The 18,429-nt window shown below is 38.6% G+C and overlaps 1 protein-coding gene across 2 annotated transcripts in view; it reads right to left on the bottom strand.

The window, feature by feature from the left end:
• The window catches only part of LOC124550987 (endoribonuclease Dicer-like), a 315,900-nt gene that overhangs the window by 166,764 nt on the left and 130,707 nt on the right, over positions 1-18,429 (bottom strand). For both annotated transcript variants that reach the window (XM_047125814.1, XM_047125813.1), the window contains 2 exons: positions 7,848-8,073; positions 3,141-3,265 (listed from right to left, as the gene is read on the bottom strand). In XM_047125814.1, the coding sequence (XP_046981770.1) occupies positions 3,141-3,265; positions 7,848-8,073 (351 nt within the window). The remainder of the gene's footprint in view (positions 1-3,140; positions 3,266-7,847; positions 8,074-18,429) is intronic.

The following is an 18,429-nucleotide window of genomic DNA, read 5'->3' on the forward strand; positions in this document are numbered from 1 at the left end:
TTTGGAAATGATTGGATGTATAAACATATCATCTTACTTCTCCCTGTTACTAGTGAACGTTACATCTTGTAACTGACAACTGCTTCATTAACTACTGGTGTTAATCAAGCCCTTTGAGGAAAGAATCAAAACTGGTATTTTACTAGTGGTTTTCTTAAACATATGTTTTACTGCTAGCAAGTGGTGTATAAATCTCAAAATTTTGTTCTTTAAGATTACACCTCTTGTCTGTAACAGGAATAAACCAGAAAGCCTAACAACAACATATTTCAATTCACGCGGATTCATTCCATCAGCTATCTCGCTGACTGCTGTGTACACCCATTTCATTTCTCTAGTATGGCAGGTCCCTCTGCCAAGTCATACAATGTCTTATGGTGTATCTTCTAGAGATCCTTCATCCACCCAACAACTAACATGGACCAGGTTATAACGAATCAGCACATAATCGTCACTGCATTACAGCACAGGTATTCATCATATCTCGCAAACACATTCTCTTTATACACATTCCCTGTCCAAATTGGGCTTCATCAGATACTGTAACACCAAAAACAGAAAATTTGCTAAAAATAAAGTTATTGAAACTGTAATTGATAAAATAGTTCATTTGGATACAACTTGGTACAAAGTTCCATTTACAAGATAACTTTTCTTTTGTGTTTTTCGATCCATAATTCACATATATTCAAATCTGAATTTTTCAGGTCCATAATAATGGCAGGTATCAGATAGATTATATAATGGTAAGACAGAGATTTAGGAACCAGGTTTTAAATTGTAAGACATTTCCAGGGGCAGATGTGGACTCTGACCACAATCTATTGGTTATGAACTGTAGATTAAAACTGAAGAAATGCAAAAAGGTGGGAATTTAAGGAGATGGAACATGGATAAACTGACAGAACTAGAGGTTTTAGAGAGTTTCAGGGAGAGCATTAGGAAACGATTGACGGGAATGGGGGAAAGAAATACAGTAGTAGAAGAATGGGTAGCTTTGAAGCAAGAAATAGTGAAGGCAGCAGAGGATCAAGTAGGTAAAAAGACGAGGGCTGGTAGAAATCCTTGGGTAACAGAAGAAATATTGAATGTAATTGATGAAAGGAGAAAATATAAAAATGCAGTAAATGAAACAGGCAAAAATGAATATAAACGTCTCAAAAATGAGATCAACAGGAAGTGCAAAATGGCTAAGCAGGCATGGCTAGAGGACAAATGTAAGGATGTAGAGGCTTATCTCACTAGGGGTAAGATAGATACAGCCTACAGGAAAATTAAAGAGACCTTTGGAGAAAAGAGAGCCACTTGTATGAATATCAAGAGCTCAGATGGAAACCCAGTTCTAAGCAAAGAGGGGAAAGCAGAAAGGTGGAAGGAGTATATAGAGGGTCTATACAAGGGCGATGTACTTGAGGACAATATTATGGAAATGGAAGAGGATGTAGATGAAGATGAAATGGGAGATACGATACTGGGTTTAGAGTTTGACAGAGCACTGAAAGACCTGAGTCGAAACAAGGTCCCGGGAGTAGACAACATTCCATTAGAACTACTGACAGCCTTGCGAGAGCCAGTCCTGACAAAACTCTACCATCTGGTGAGCAAGATGTTCGAGACAGGCGAAATACCCTCAGACTTCAAGAAGAATATAATAATTCCAATCCCAAAGAAAGCAGGTGTTGACAGATGCGAAAATTACCGAACTATCAGTTTAATAAGTCACAGCTGCAAAATAATAACGCAAATTATTTACAGACGAATGAAAAAACCGGTAGAAGCCGACCTCGGGGAAGATCAGTTTGGATTCCGTAGAAATGTTGGAACACGTGAGGCAATACTGACCTTACGACTTATCTTAGAAGAAAGATTAAGGAAAGGCAAACCTACGTTTCTAGCATTTGTAGACTTAGAGAAAGCTTTTGACAATGTTGACTGGAATACTCTCTTTCAAATTCTAAAGGTGGCAGGGGTAAAATACAGGGAGCGAAAGGCTATTTACAATTTGTACAGAAACCAGATGGCAGTTATAAGAGTCGAGGGGCATGAAAGGGAAGCAGTGGTTGGGAAGGGAGTGAGACAGGGTTGTAGCCTATCCCCGATGTTATTCAATCTGTATATTGAGCAAGCAGTAAAGGAAACAAAAGAAAAATTTGGAGTAGGTATTAAAATCCAGGGAGAAGAAATAAAAACTTTGAGGTTCGCTGATGACATTGTAATTCTGTCAGAGACAGCAAAGGACTTGGAAGAGCAGTTGAATGGAATGGACAGTGTCTTGAAAGGAGGATATAAGATGAACATCAACAAAAGCAAAACAAGGATAATGGAATGTAGTCGAATTAAGTCGGGTGATACTGAGGGAATTAGATTAGGAAATGGGACACTTCAAGTAGTAAAGGAGTTTTGCTATTTGGGGAGCAAAATAACTGATGATGGTCGAAGTAGAGAGGATATAAAATGTAGACTGGCAATGGCAAGTAAAGTGTTTCTGAAGAAGAGAAATTTGTTAACATCGAGTATAGATTTAAGTGTGAGGAAGTCCTTTCTGAAAGTATTTGTATGGAGTGTAGCCATGTATGGAAGTGAAACATGGACAATAAATAGTTTGGACAAGAAGAGAATAGAAGCTTTCGAAATGTGGTGCTACAGAAGAATGTTGAAGATTAGGTGGGTAGATCACGTAACTAATGAGGAGGTATTGAATAGAATTGGGGAGAAGAGAAGTTTGTGGCACAACTTGACTAGAAGAGGGGATCGGTTGGTAGGACATGTCCTGAGGCATCAAGGGATCACAAATTTAGCATTGGAGGGCAGCGTGGAGGGTAAAAATCGTAGAAGGAGACCAAGAGACGAATACACTAAGCAGATTCAGAAGGATGTAGGTTGCAGTAGGTACTGAGAGATGAAGGAGCTTGCATAGGATAGAGTAGCATGGAGAGCTGCATCAAACCAGTCTCAGGACTGAAGAAAACAACAACAACAACAACAACAACAATAATGGCAGAGCAACTATTAACTGTAATGATAAAGTCTATGACAGAGAGAGAGAGAGAGAGAGAGAGAGAGAGAGAGAGATATTCTGCTGCATCATGTTACTTTGTTATTTATGGAGTTAATAAAATTGCAAGAATTTTTGAACTTACTTATCTAAAGCCTCCTGATTTCTCTTTTTCTCAAGATCGTTTTCCTTTGTATACTGCTGTGCAGCAAAGCCCACAACAAAATCAGGATGCAAACCTTCATATTTAGGATCACTCAATGACAAGAACTGAAAAATAATTGAAAAAATACTTTTGTAAGTATTTAGAACTTTTATCTAAGATCAACATTGTTTTTCACAGTGTTACCAAATGATTATGTTAGCCACTTACCAACAGTCACATCACTGTACAATAATAACAGAAATCATAAATTTGATTGTTATATGAACAGAATACATGATACTACTTATCTCTAAGTCAAAACTAGTAGCAACATATCAGTGTGGACTTATAGTTCCAAACTACATTAAAGACAAAACTACTTCTCTCATCTTACTTCTTTACTGTTCAGCACTCATTTACATTTGATTTCTGACCCTCCGAACATTAAACTGGACTTTCAACAGTATGTATTGCACAAGTTCCATTCTGAAGCACAGCTTAACGGCCTGTTTTGGGTAAATTTTCCACCTCTCTATACCTCCTCCTTTACAGCCTTTACTTCACAGGTTCCATATGCTGATTCTGAAAGGTTAAGATTTATGTCAACCTTTTTACACTGTTGCCAGTAACGTAATGATCTGTGTAATTGAAAATATTATGATAATTTGAACTGCCTTTAATGTAGTTTGTAACAGCAATAAATAATAAAAGGAACAATAGTAATAGCAAGAACAGTAACAACAACAACAACAATAGTAATAACACAATGGCAATTCAATTGAAAACCTCAATTATCTATTATTATGAAAATAAGATAATACAGAAATATTACAGATACATCATTTTCTGATGTAGACCTCATGATGTGTAATGCACACATTCCACATCTTCAGAAGTACACAGATGCCTCACAAGAAGAACTCTTTTGGTTGTGAATGGAGCCACTCACGCACTGTGGCTTTCACCTCTTCATCGCTTCTGAAATGCTTCAAAGGCAAGGAAATGCCTCTGCACCAGGAAACTATGTTCACTATCACTCTAGTCATTGAGAAACAGTTTCCCCATCAGCCTATTCCCCCAAATTTGGTCCCGTGTAACTTTCTGGCCTTCCCTAATTGCATAAAATGGATCCGAGGGATAACATGTTCATACAGACCCATTTTATCAGTGTGTGAGTGTCATGTAGGAGCACACTCAGATACAGTGAAAAAGACTACAAGAGGTAGCAGAGCACATCATGAAGTAGCTCTCTTAAAATTTCAACGATGCACATTCGAAGAAGAGTAATGAACATATGAAGGGAGATCCAAAAGAAGCCAGAATCATATAATGCTTTGCACAGTGTACTTTTAGTACCAGGTTGAGCTGCTAGGGAGATCTGCAGGATCTCTCTTGGGTCAGTCTGCTGCCAAGCGGCATCACCCACCATCCTAAAATGACGGTACGTCTTCTGTGGCACTTCTTCACACGTGTCTGTAGCACATTTGTGACACAAAGAAATGGCTGACTCTCGTAAACAAAGTCCAGCTGTGAAGTTTTGATTACTGTTTCGCTTGAATGTAGCTGAAACTGCTGTGACGGTGAGAACATTGTATAAGGAGCACACTCTTAGTAACATAGAAGTGTACAAACGGTTTTCTCAATTTAAAATGAGGGAAATGGCAACTGAAGATCAGCTTCATTCCGGTCATCCTTCAACGGCTCAAGCCAAGGAACACATCAGCAAAATCCGTAATCTCATCAGTGCAAATCAACATAGGACAATCACTGTGCTTCAAGACTTACTCGGGTGGTTCTGAGCACAATTAAGTGCATTTTGAATGTCTGCAACGCAAACAGTGGTTACAATGTTTGTGGCCAGACTTATAAACAAATATCAAAGAAATAGGCACATTCCAGACTGTTGTGAAATGAAGAACGCATTCAAGGATGAAGCTGATTTTTTCAACAAAGCTGTCAATGGGGATGAGTCGCAGTGCTCCGGGTGAAATCCTTAAAGTAAACAACAGTCAAATCAAAAGAAGTCATCTGGCTCACCCCATCCAAAAAGAGCTCGTCAGGTGAATTTGAATGTGAATATGATGCTCTTCAGTTTTTCTGACATAAAAAAGATCATACAATCACAATTCAACCCTCAAAAGCAAACAGTAAATCAACAGCTCTATTTCAAGGTTGTGAAAAGGCAGAGCAGAAATTTGGCAAGAAAAGATCTCGTTTTGTGGAATTCTCTCAAGTTGGTTTTGCAACATGACAAGGCCCCTGCGCACACAGCTGAGTGTTTATCAGTAAACTCTTCCGGGCTAAGTTGCCGTGGTCGATCTGTAGAACTTCTTCTCCCTGACGTTTCGTTCTCAACTACGGAGAACATCTTCCGAGGTGAGTCGACGACTGGCTGCTAGGAGCTGGGGCCGCCGCTTATATAGAGATCGTAGGGGGCACCACCACACGTCACGTGGCGTCGATGTGCAGCTATCTCTGGCTATCGTCTGTTCTCTCGATTGCAGGCAATCGATTGTCACGTGATTGATGCAACGTCGACCGCCATATCTTATCCAATTTTAATCCTTCTTCTTTACGATTAAAATTGTATTGATGTTTGTGGATTTCAATTGCCTCTCTATACATACGTGTATAATAGTGCGACGTCCTCACTAGCACGCTTGTTTCACCAAATTTTATGTCGTGCTCTCCATCCTTAAAAACATGTTCCGCTACTGCCGATTTGTCGATATGTCTCAAGCGACAGTTTCTTTTGTGCTCCGTCAACCGTGTATTGATGCTTCTTTTTGTAGTTCCTATGTAAACCCTGCCGCAACTACACGGAATTTTATATACCCCTGGGGTGGCTAGGGGGTGACGAGCATCTTTTGTTGATCTTTGGCATTCACTAATTTTCTTAGTAGGTCTAAAAATGGTCTCTACCTGAAACTTGGCTAGTACTTTTCCAATGCGATCCGTGATATTATGGATGAACGGAAGAAATACTTTTCCAGCTGATGGTTGTTGCTGTCTCCTATTTTTAGGCATTTTTCTATTTGGGTGAAGTGCTCGATTAATCTCGTTTTTCGTATAACCAGGGTTTACATAGGAACTACTAAATCATTTACGAATGGCCTCTGTGAAAAATGGTTATACGAAAAACGAGATTAATCGAGCACTTCACCCAAATAGAAAAATGCCTAAAGATAGGAAACAGCAACAACCATCAGCTGGAAAAGTATTTCTTCCGTTCATCCATAATATCACGGATCGCATTGGAAAAGTACTAGCCAAGTTTCAGGTAGAGACCATTTTTAGACCTACTAAGAAAATTAGTGAATGCCTAAGATCAACAAAAGATGCTCGTCACCCCCTAGCCACCCCAGGGGTATATAAAATTCCGTGTAGTTGCGGCAGGGTTTACATAGGAACTACAAAAAGAAGCATCAATACACGGTTGACGGAGCACAAAAGAAACTGTCGCTTGGGACATATCGACAAATCGGCAGTAGCGGAACATGTTTTTAAGGATGGAGATCACGACATAAAATTTGGTGAAACAAGCGTGCTAGTGAGGACGTCGCACTATTATACACGTATGTATAGAGAGGCAATTGAAATCCACAAACATCAATACAATTTTAATCGTAAAGAAGAAGGATTAAAATTGGATAAGATATGGCGGTCGACGTTGCATCAATCACGTGACAATCGATTGCCTGCAATCGAGAGAACAGACGATAGCCAGAGATAGCTGCACATCGACGCCACGTGACGTGTGGTGGTGCCCCCTACGATCTCTATATAAGCGGCGGCCCCAGCTCCTAGCAGCCAGTCGTCGACTCACCTCGGAAGATGTTCTCCGTAGTTGAGAACGAAACGTCAGGGAGAAGAAGTTCTACAGATCGACCACGGCAACTTAGCCCGGAAGAGTTTACTGATAAAGACGCTGGCCGTGAAAGTCTACATCGAATGACAGCTGAGTGTGATCAAAACTTTTTGGTCTCAACAAAGATTATTACCTTGGTGCAAGTGCACTTTTCACCAGATCTATCTCCCTCTGATTTCTTCCCATTTCCTACGATGAAAAGGGACTAGAAAGGAACATAAAGCACAATGTCAAGGTGGTGCTACCGGATATGAAAGAGTACGAATTTAAAATGTTTTTCCTACACTGGACCAAACATTTTGATAAGTGCATTAGTACTAATGGGGAGTACATTTAAGGAGATTAATGTTTTATTTTTAAAAAAGGATATGCTTTTCTTCAGAAACTTGCAGTTTTTGGGTCCCACTTCGTATCACTCTTCCCACGTGCATATGTGAAATAACTGTGATGGTGAATCGGACAATTCTTTTTAGTTCATATAGAGAATGACAGATGACTGTTCTATCCCTGCACCATTAGGAAGGTAGCAGTTGGAAGGGAAAATATGCTGAGGCTGGTATACTATACATCTCTCACAACACAAAATAACGTGGCTTTCAGCCTATACATATAGATGATCAGAATCACTTATGCGCTATGAAAAATAACCAGAATTACTGGAAATGCCCTCTAGGAAATTTGAACGAGCTTAAGTGCAGATTTCATCCAACACATGAAACCAAATAGAGTGAACACAACCATAAAGGTACCCTCTTGGCACTGTTTTATTACAATTAAATATTTTTATGCAACTTGCTATACCATCTACCCAAAAAAGTACATAATCTGGTCTTAGTTACCTTAAATATTTGATACAATAACTTGGCAGAAGACCTTCTATCTACGAACACAAGTACTGTAAACTTCCGTCTTCTTTTCCCATCATCTTTTTCAGCCTCCATTATTTTCATTTCCTCAGCAAACAGTTTCTGAATAAATGACACTAACGCCAATAGCTTCTTACTGGAAAATTGGAACAGATGCTCCTTTTCTGGAGTGCATTCCATTTCATCATATAAGAGCTTTCTAAAACAAAACAAAAAATATACTGCATAAAAACAAAAGTAAAGGGGAAGGCATGAGAAAAAGCAATCACAACTCTCTGATGTAAACTAATGTTCCTGTCCGTGCCTCACAATGTACTCTATGGTTAGTCATGACTGAGTAGCGTAAATAGTTTGGAACACAGCACTATGTTAGCTGGAGACGAACCTTTGCTTCCAGTAAATTTCAAAATTCCATAAAACAGTATGTCTTTGACTTGATAAATTGTTTGGCTTTCGCTTAAGTAAAGGTGCCAGAGAGACAGTTGTGACATTACACTTAATAATGAACCACACTCAGAAAATTCGAGACATTTCACAAGACCTATTGACCTGTAAAAAGCATTAGACAACTGAAAGTGGTGCAAGATGTTTGAAATTCAAATACAATAGGTATACACTGTAGGGAAAGACAGGTAATATAAAATAAGTACAACAACCAAAAGGGAACAGAAGACTAAGAACAAAACGCTCAGATTGTAAAGGGTTTAAGCCCTTGCTGTTTAATTTGTACATTGAAGAAACAGTGGTGGAAACAAAAGAAAGAGTAAGGAGTGAGATCATATTTCAGATTGAAACGATATGATTGATAAGATTCCCTGGTGACACAGCATTCGTCAGTGAAGGCGATGGATAATTACAGGATCTGCTGAATGCAAAGAACAGTTTAATGAGCACAAAATACGGATTGTGAGGAAACCGAACAATAATAGAATATAATATAGAATAGAATAGAATAGAAATAGTAGAAATAAAGTAAGTGATATATTTACCATCAAAACTGGGGACCTTGCAGGAAAGGAATTCTGTTATCTTGGGAGCCAAATGACATTAAAGACAAAGCAAGGAGGTCATGAAAAGCAGACCAACACATGTAAAGAGGGCATTATTCCAAAAATTAGGTCCAACTAGTACCAAACATAGGCATTAACTTGAGACAAATTTCTGAGGTCATGCATCTTGAGCAAATCATTGAACAGAAGTGAATCATTAACAGTGGGGGGGGGGGCAAAGTATTTAGGGCAGAATGCTGAAAATCAAGTGGACTGATGAGATATGAAGTGGGGAAGTTCTACAAAGAATCAGTAAGAAAATGCACACGTGTACAGGCTAAGTGTTAAGATGAAAGAGACTGACAACCCCTGGAGAACAGGGAGTTGTAGTGGGTAAAAATTGCACAGGATGACAGAGACTGGAATACATACAGTAAATAAATGATGGTACTGAGTACCAACACAGAACAGGAATATCTGTGGAGAGAACACAGCATACTGTGACAGTGTCCTGCAATTGGTCATTTTCGAATTGAAGGTATTTTTCAGGTTTTTCCAAGGAAATTTTTTTCCAGTTTACTTATTCATTAAATTTGACACTAAAACACCATCTTTTTAAAAAAAATTATATTGATAATTATTAAAATATCCATAATAAATAACAACATATTTCTTTAGTGATCTAAATTACAAGTACAAATTAAAATAATTATAATATATTAAATACTGTATCTTTGAAAACAATCAGCTTTTGAAAATATTATGTAGTTGGGCACACAAAAAATCTGCTCACCACGCAGCAGCAGAACACACACATAGAAGGTCATACAGTTTGCAAGCTTTTGGTGCCAGTGGCTCTTCTCCTGGAAAGAGCATAGAAGGGGGAAGGAAGAAGGGTGAAGGAAAAGGCCTAGTGAGGTTTAGGAAAGGGGGTAGAGTTGAGAAAAATCGTCCAGAACTGCAGTTCAGGGGACACATTTTTTTTTAATTTTCTGCCTCTACCAAAATCTTGCGTCATTTGATGTGTTTGTTCTTTTTGTTTCCAAGTTTTTGATTTCAGCTTGCTTTCATTTGTTCAATAATTGTTTCTCCTTTTCTCTTTCGCCTTCCTTCTCCTTATTTGTCATATGGTCCCTGTACATAGAATGTGCTTTGCGAAAGAAGTGTACAAGACTTTTGTCGATGTTGAAATTGTCAACACCATTAGTGTCTCTGAATTGGCATACTTCGACTGCCGTGGTTACTTCGACCACACATACACCAAAGAGTTTTATAGCTCTCTGCTGGCCCTCACTTGGGTGTTTAATATATACTGTTTGGTGGCAAAGTTAAATCAGTATACAATAAATGGCGCCATGTAATACTACTTTTCTTGCACAGCAGTTGGGCAACCTGTTGCAACTTATAATTGTATACAAAAAAAGTGTGTTAAAACCTGGTTGTGGAAAATCCACTGGTATCATTTAACTGAAAACAGTGTTTTCAGCTACACAAAGGGTTCAAATGGCTCTGAGCACTATGGGACTTAACATCTCAGGTCATCAGTCCCCTTACACAAAGGGTCCTGGGAAAGTTTTGCAATACGACACAAAAATAAGCCGGAGGAGGCTGATTGCTGCTGTGTTCTGAGACTGCTTCATACTTGCATTGTAGCTGCGGTGCGAAGTCTGTGGGTGCAGTTGTTCACTAGCAGGCATATTTTGAAGTGCTTACTATGTCATCGTGGTCACGAAGTGAGATTCAGCCAGTTTTGCAGTACAGGTCTGCACATGGTTTAAACATAGACCAGTGCTTTGAAGAAATGACTCTTACACTCACTGATGTGTATCCACATCAAACAACTATATTCAGGTGGTACAGAGAATTCCAAAGAGGAAATTTCACTCTGGAGGATGCTGAGATGGAGGAAAGGTTATGATCGTCAATTACGGGGGAAAACATTGACTAAATGAAGACAGGCAAGTAATCTATGAGCAGACAGAGGACACCTTAAAGCTAAATGCACCAGAAATTTGTTCGATTCTGCATTATCATTTGCAAGTAAAGAAACTTTGTTGTCTCTGGGTGCCGCACAGACTGACAGACGAACAGACGACACGACACGTGATTTGGTGCCAGGAGATGTAATAGAAGTTTTCTAAGGGGGCAATCTCAGTATGTGAATAACATCGTGACAGGCGACGAGATTCGGCTGTACTATTATGACATGCCAACTACGACTCAAAACACCTGTGGCAGTCAGAAAATCCCGATCGACAGTTGTTTTCTCAAATCAAGTGGAATTGTGCAGTGTGTTGTTTTGGACATGCTGGAGGCAGCCACAGCTAAGTAGTACACTGAGCAGTGCCTGCCCAAAGTCATCCAATCGTTGAAGAACCTGCCAACAAAGTCAGGAATGGACACTCGGTTCCTCCAGCACGACAACGCTCCAGTTCACCATGCCAAAGCATGCACCGAACATTTGTGGGGTACAGAACTCTCCGCACCTTACTGCTTGTGACTCTGCACTGTTCCCACATGTGATTATGAAGCTGAAAGGAGTGCAGTTTTCAAGTGATGAGGACCTCCTGAGTGCTTGGGACAACGAGTGTGCCTTAATCCCTTCAGAAACTAGGGAAAACTGGTTTATGGATTCATTTTGCAGGTTGGAGAGACGTATTCACTGTGGTGGAAATTACTTCGAAGAAATTAAATAAATGAAATTGTATTGCAAAACTTTCCTAGTACCCTTTGTATCATGTATGTTACCTGATTAATTCTCAAAACAGACCACTGATCAGGTTTTTTTTTTTTTTTTTTTTTTTTGCTCGCACGTATACATCTGCCACTATATTACATTTCCGAGGTCATGTGCATGATTTCTCTGTTTCGGGTTAACTTTGACCACTGGTCATTGTTATCCCAGGATTACAGATATGATATATGATTTATTAAACAGTGTTGATGCCAATGACAGCATGAAACTAAGGAATACATACATTAACCATCAGTATACAGACGAAAACTCATTTATAATGTCCCTAAAACTAAGAGAAATAAATGTCAGTCATATAGCACTCAAATTAGAAGCTGTTGTGGTTCAGGCCAGGCAGTGATTCATGTAAAACATATAATTTCAAATATCTCTCAAAACAAGGAATGAAGTTTGGTCTCAAGTGAAAGATATTGTCTCAATAAATGATGAACATGTGACCTTAGTTTGAACTGCACTGAATATTTTGAAACAAGGAGTCACATTTCTTTTCTTTGAGTTATCAGTCTTTTGACTGGTTTTGATGCGGACCACCATGAATTCCTCTCCTGTGCCAACCTCTTCATCTCAGAGCAGCACTTGCAACCAATGTCTTCAATTATTTGCTCTCTACAGTTCCCTCTATTACCATGGGAGTCCTTCCCTGTTGTCTTAACAGATGTCGTATCATGCTGTCCTTTCTCCTTGTCCGTGTTTTCCACATATATATTCCTTCCATTTCAGATTCTGCACAGAACTTCCTCATTCCTTGCCTCATCAGTCCATATAATTTTCAACATTTGTCTGAAGCACCACATCTCAAATGCCTGGATTCTCTTCTGTTACAGTTTTCCCACAGTCCATGTTTCACAATCATACGATGTTGTGCTCCAAACGTACATTCACAGAAATTTCTCCCTCAAATACTAGTAGCCTCCTCTTGGAAAGGAATGTCCTTTCTGCCAGGGCTAGTCTGCTTTTGATGTCTTCCTTGCTCTGTCCGTCATTGGTTATTTTGCTGGTAGGTAGCAGAATTCCTCAACTTCATCTACTTCATGACCATCGATTTCGATGTTAAGTTTCTCATTGTTCTCATTTCTTCTACTTCTCATTACTTTCATCTTTCTTCAGTAAACTCTCAATCCATATTCTGTACTCATTAGACTGTCCATTCCATTCAGCAGGATATGTAACTCTCTTTCACTTTCATTCAGTATAGCAATGTCATCAGCAAAGCATATCATTGATAACCTTTCACCTTGTATTTTAATCCCACTCTTGAACCTTTATTTTCATTTCCATCATTTCTTCTTCAACATACAGACTGAAAAGTTGGACAGAAAGACTGTATCCCTGTCTCACACGCTTTAAATCCAAGCACTTCATTCTTGGTCATTCACTCTTATTATACCCTCTTGGCTCATGAGCATATTGTATATTACCTGTCTCTCCCTGTACCTTACCTCTATTTTCCTCAGAATTTCGAACGCCTTGCACCATTTTAATTTGTCAAACACTTTTTCCAGATCAACAAATCATATGAACGTGTCTTGATTTTTCTTTTTCTTTAGTCTTGCTTCCCTTATCAAACGCAACATCACAGCTGCTCTCTGGTACCTTTATGTTTCCTAAAGCCAAACTGATCGTCGCCTAACACGTCCTCAATTTTCTTTTCCATTCTTCTGTATATTATTCTTGTCAGCAACTGGGGTGCGTGAGCTATTAAGCTGGTTGTGCGCTAATTCTCCCACTTGTCAGCCCTTGCGGTCTTCAGAATTGTGTGTGTGATACTTTTCCGAAAGTCAGATTGTATGTTGCCAAACTCATATATTCTACACACCAACGTGAATTGTCATTTTGTTACCACTTCCCCCAATGATTTTAGAAATTCTGATGGAATGTTATCTATCCCTTCTGCATTATTTGATCTCAAGTCCACCAAAGCTCTCTCAAATTCTGATTCTAATATTGGATCCCCTATCTCTTCTATCCCATCAGACACATCTTCCTCATTATAGAGGCCTTCAGTTTACTCTTTCCACTTAGCTGCTCTGCTCTTCTGCATTTAACAACGGAGTCCCCATTGCACTCTTAATGGTACCATCCTTGCTTTTAATTTCACTGAAGGTTGTTTTGACTTTCCTATACGCCGAATCTGTCCTTCCAATAACCATTTCTTTTTTGATTTCTTCACATTTTTCCTGCAGCCATTTAGTCTTAGCTTCCCTGCACTTCCTATTTACTTCATTACTCAGCGACTTTTATTTCTGTTTTTCTGAATTTCCCCGAACATTTTTGTACTTCCTTCTCTCATCAATCAGTTGAAACATTTCTTCCGTTACCCATAGTCTCTTCACAGTTACCTTCTTTGTACCTATGTTTTTCTTTCTAACTTATGTGATTGCCCTTTTTAGAGATGTCCATTCCTCTTCAACTGCACTGCTTATTGAGCTATTCCTCACTGCTGTATCTATAGCCTTAGAGAACTTCTGACGTATTTCATTATTCCTTAATACTTCTGCACCCCACTTCTCTGCGTATCAATTTGTCGTAACTAATCTCTTAAACTTCAGCCTACTCTTCATCACAACTAAATTGTGATCTGAGTCTATATCTGCTCCTGGGTATGCCTTACAATCCAGTATCTGATTTCAGACTCTCTGTCTGACCATGTTGTAATCTAACTGAAATCTTCCCGTATCACCTGGCCTTTTCGAAGTATACCACCTCCTCTTCTGATTCTTGAACAGAGTATTCACTATTACTAGCTGAAATTTATTACAGAACTCAATTAGTCTTTCTCCTCTCTCATTCCTTGTCCCTAGCCCATATTCTCCTATAACTGATTCTTCTATTCCTTCCTCTACAACTGCATTCCAGTCCCCTGTGACTATTAGATTTTCATCTTCCTTTACATAATGCATTACCCTTTAAATATCCTCATTCTCTCTCTCTCTCTCTCTCTCTCTCTCTCTCTCTCTCTCTCTCTCTCCATCTTCAGCTTGCGACATCGGCACGTATACCTGAACTATCATTATTGGTGCTGGTTTGCTGTTGATTCTGATAAGAACAACCCTATCACCGAACTGTTCAGAGTAACATACTCCATGCCCTACCTTCCTATTCATAACGAATCCTACTCCTGTTATACCATTTTCTGCTGCTGTTGATATTACCCCATGTGTGTCTGACCAGAAATCCTTGTCTTCTTTCCATTTCACTTCACTGACACATAACTTATCTAGATTAAGCCTCTGCATTTCTCTTTTCAGGTTTTCTAGCTTTCCTACCACATTGAAGCTTCTGACATTCCACACCCTGACTTGTAGAATGTTATCCTTTTATTGGTTATTCAAACTTTTTCTCATGGTCACCTCCCCCTTGGCAGTTCCCTCCCAGATATCATCATGACATTTTTTTCAATTAAAGGCCACTTGTCACGTGGATACATGTTACGTGACTTTAATGCAGTGGTTTCCATTGCCTTTGCATCCTCATGCCACTGACCTTTGCTGATTCTTCTGCCTTTAAGGCCAGTTTCCCATCTCTTGGACAAGACAGTGCCCCGAACTCTGTCAGCTCCTCCGCCCCCTTTGACAAAGTCATGGGCAAAATGACGGTGACTTCTTATGCCAGAAGTCTTCGGTTGCAAATGCTGGTTATCAGTCAAAATTTAAAGGGTGGCAGGTTATGAACCCGGGACCGAGGACGTTTTGATTACTAATCAAAGACGCTGCCCCTAGAACATGGGTTACTCTTCGAGTCAGGTTTAAGATGGATAAAATTGAAGATATTATGCTCAACTGAATTTGGAGGTATGTGTGTGGTACTGCATCTTTCATTGTATGCATAATTTTGAAAATGGATCACACTGTTTGATTTACGTACTGTACTAGGGTTTTTTTCTTTTATGAGGCTTAATAAAGTTCTTAAGCAAACTTTACACCAAAGTATTTATTTCAATGTGATCCAAGTTACAATATGTCTTTGAAATACTGACCACAAATGGAATGGTAGCTAACAGCCATGGTAGAAATATAGGCCAATCACTATCTCCAAAATCCATGCTACCTTTGACCACCAACTTTTTTTTCCGTTACTTCCTCTGCATTTAAGAACATGTACTGTACTAATTAGTACATAATCCTTTCATATGAGTCCCAATGTTCACTAATATAAATATTGCAGAAGTTGAAAAAAAGTCATGACAGTCACATCTGAATCTGAAAACCAAAGTATACCCACCAAGCTTACTGTACGTATCTTTGAACAATAAAGCTTTTTTTCTGTTTGATTTTCAACTATAACTTTGGAGTTTACAGAAAAGTCTCACTCAACAGAAGCATTTCCATGTGAGATTATTAAAATACTTCACACAAAATCTCATAAATTTGCACACAACTTTGTACATAATTTGATTATATCAATCCAGAATTTACTGAGACATTTTTCACTTTTCTTATCAGATCCCATATCATGTTCAGTCTTTTTTTTCTCTGCAAATGTCCATAAATTCAAGTTTGACATGGTCTGCCTTTGAATCCAACATCCTTCCCATACGTACTATCAATTTCCTGCGATCTACTCCGTAGTTTAATGCGACTTCTGCATTCGAGCAGGAAAGCACGTTTTAAGTTGTAGTTAAAGGTTGACCTTCCTTTGAACTTCCTTAGTAATGCATCTTTGAATATTTTCCTTTAGAAATGTTATTTCTTCTTCAGATACATTCTTAAAATTTTTTAGTGCATTTCTTGTAGCAAAATCCTAATTGAACTGTCTTGCCATAACTGAATTCTTTACTTCGAAATTTATTTACTGACTGTGAATTCCTTCTCATCAGCTACAAAACATTGACATGTGAAAATCTGTGCCAGAATGGGACTCAATCCCATATTTCCCAGTCATCATGAGTGGAATAACTTCACTGAGCCATGCACAGTTCCTGGACTAACCCTAACTTCCAAATGGTATCCTTCAAGTCAGTTTTCATTGAATAAGAATTTTTGCTTTTTAAGAGGTCTAGTTTCAAAATTCACTGCATTGAAACATTCATATGATTATGTGGTTCATCATACAGAAATGGAGCCATCACAACAGTGCTCTGAAAACTGAGTAAAAATGTTTCCAACAAATGTGCTGTTGAACTGAGGAATGTCAGTTTTCAGTTATCAATTTTTTGTTGACAGCTTCAGAAACAATTCTCAAACATGATGACTCAGGAATGACTTTCGATTTCGGTATCTCAGTAACGTAAGTTCAAATATATTAGAGAACTTGCACAGCTTTTTCAGCTGCATTAGCATTTTTAGTACATCCTGTTCCTCAAAGTGACATAGGATGGGATGAAGATGCGGGTATTTCAGTTTACTGTGTCCTCCGTGGAGAAGAACCATGAAATAAATAATAAAACAGTCCCAAAAATGACAGTTTCCCAGTTAGTTTCAGATATGGCTGTTTCGAAAGGACCATGTAATACGAGCAAACTTCAGGTATCAATTTCCAGCAGTTATAGAACACCAAAGGAGGATTCTTTTGGTTCCTAGTTAAAGTTGTCCAGAAGTTTTAAATTCTTGTTTTGCCCAGCTACAGATAACATTCAAAAGTTTTGTTTTCCAAACCCAAAGATTTTTTTACATTTTTGAGTAAATAATTTGCTCTTTGTATCATTCAGAAAAATGAAATCCAAGTAACATTAAATCAGCTAATGTTAAATCACCTAATAAAAGCAAATCTTCTGGCCCAGACTACATACCAATTAGGTTCCTTTCACAGTATGCTGATGTAATAGCTATGCTGATGTAATAACTCCATACTTAACAATCATATACAATCGTTCGTTTGACAAAAGATCCGTACCCAAAGACTGGAAAGTCACACAAGTCACACCATTATTCGAGAAAGGCCCTAGGAGTAATTCACTAAATTACAGGTCCACATCCTTAACATCGATATGCAGCAGGATTTAGGAACATATATTGTGTTCGATCATTATGAATTACCTTGAAGAGAATGGGCTATTGACACACAGTCAACAAGAGTTTAGAAAACAACAGTCTTGTGAAACACAACTAGCTCTTTACTTCTATGAAGTGTTGAGTGCTATTGACAAGGGATTTCAGATTGATTCTGGATTTCTGGAAGGCTTTTGACACTGTACCACACAAGTGGCTTGTAGTGAAATTGCGTGCTTCCAGAATATCGTCTCAGTGATTGAAAATCATTGAGTAAAACAGAAGTGATTTCTGGCATTCCCTGAGGTAGTGTTGTAGGCCCTTTGCTGTTCCTTATCTACAAAAATGATTTGGGAGACAATCTGAGCAACCGTCTTAAGTTGTTTGCAGATGACGCTGTCATTTATCGGCTAATAATGTCATCAGAAGATCAAAACAAATTGCGAAATGATTTATAATAGATATCTGTATGGTGCAAAAATTGGTAGTTGACCCTAAATAAAGAAATGTGCAAGGTCATCCACATTAGTGCTGAAGGGAATCCATTAAACTTCAGTTACATGATAAATCAGTCAAATCCAAAGGCTGTAAATTCAACTAAATACCTAGGAATTACAATTATGTACAACTTAAATTGGAGAGAACACACAGAAAATGTTGTGGGGAAGGGTAATCAAAGACTGCGTTTTATTGCCAGAACACTTAGAAAATGTAACAAACCTACTAAGGAAACTGCCTACACTATGATTGTCTGTCCTCTTTTAGAATATTGCTGCGCCGTGTGGGATCCTTACCAGGTAGGATTGAAGGAGTACATCGAAAAAGTTCAAAGAAGGGCAGCACATTTTGTATTCAAAATGGTTCAAATGGCTCTGAGAACTATG

The sequence above is a fragment of the Schistocerca americana genome, chromosome 9, assembly GCF_021461395.2.
Source record: "Schistocerca americana isolate TAMUIC-IGC-003095 chromosome 9, iqSchAmer2.1, whole genome shotgun sequence".
NCBI classification, from domain to species: domain Eukaryota; kingdom Metazoa; phylum Arthropoda; class Insecta; order Orthoptera; family Acrididae; genus Schistocerca; species Schistocerca americana.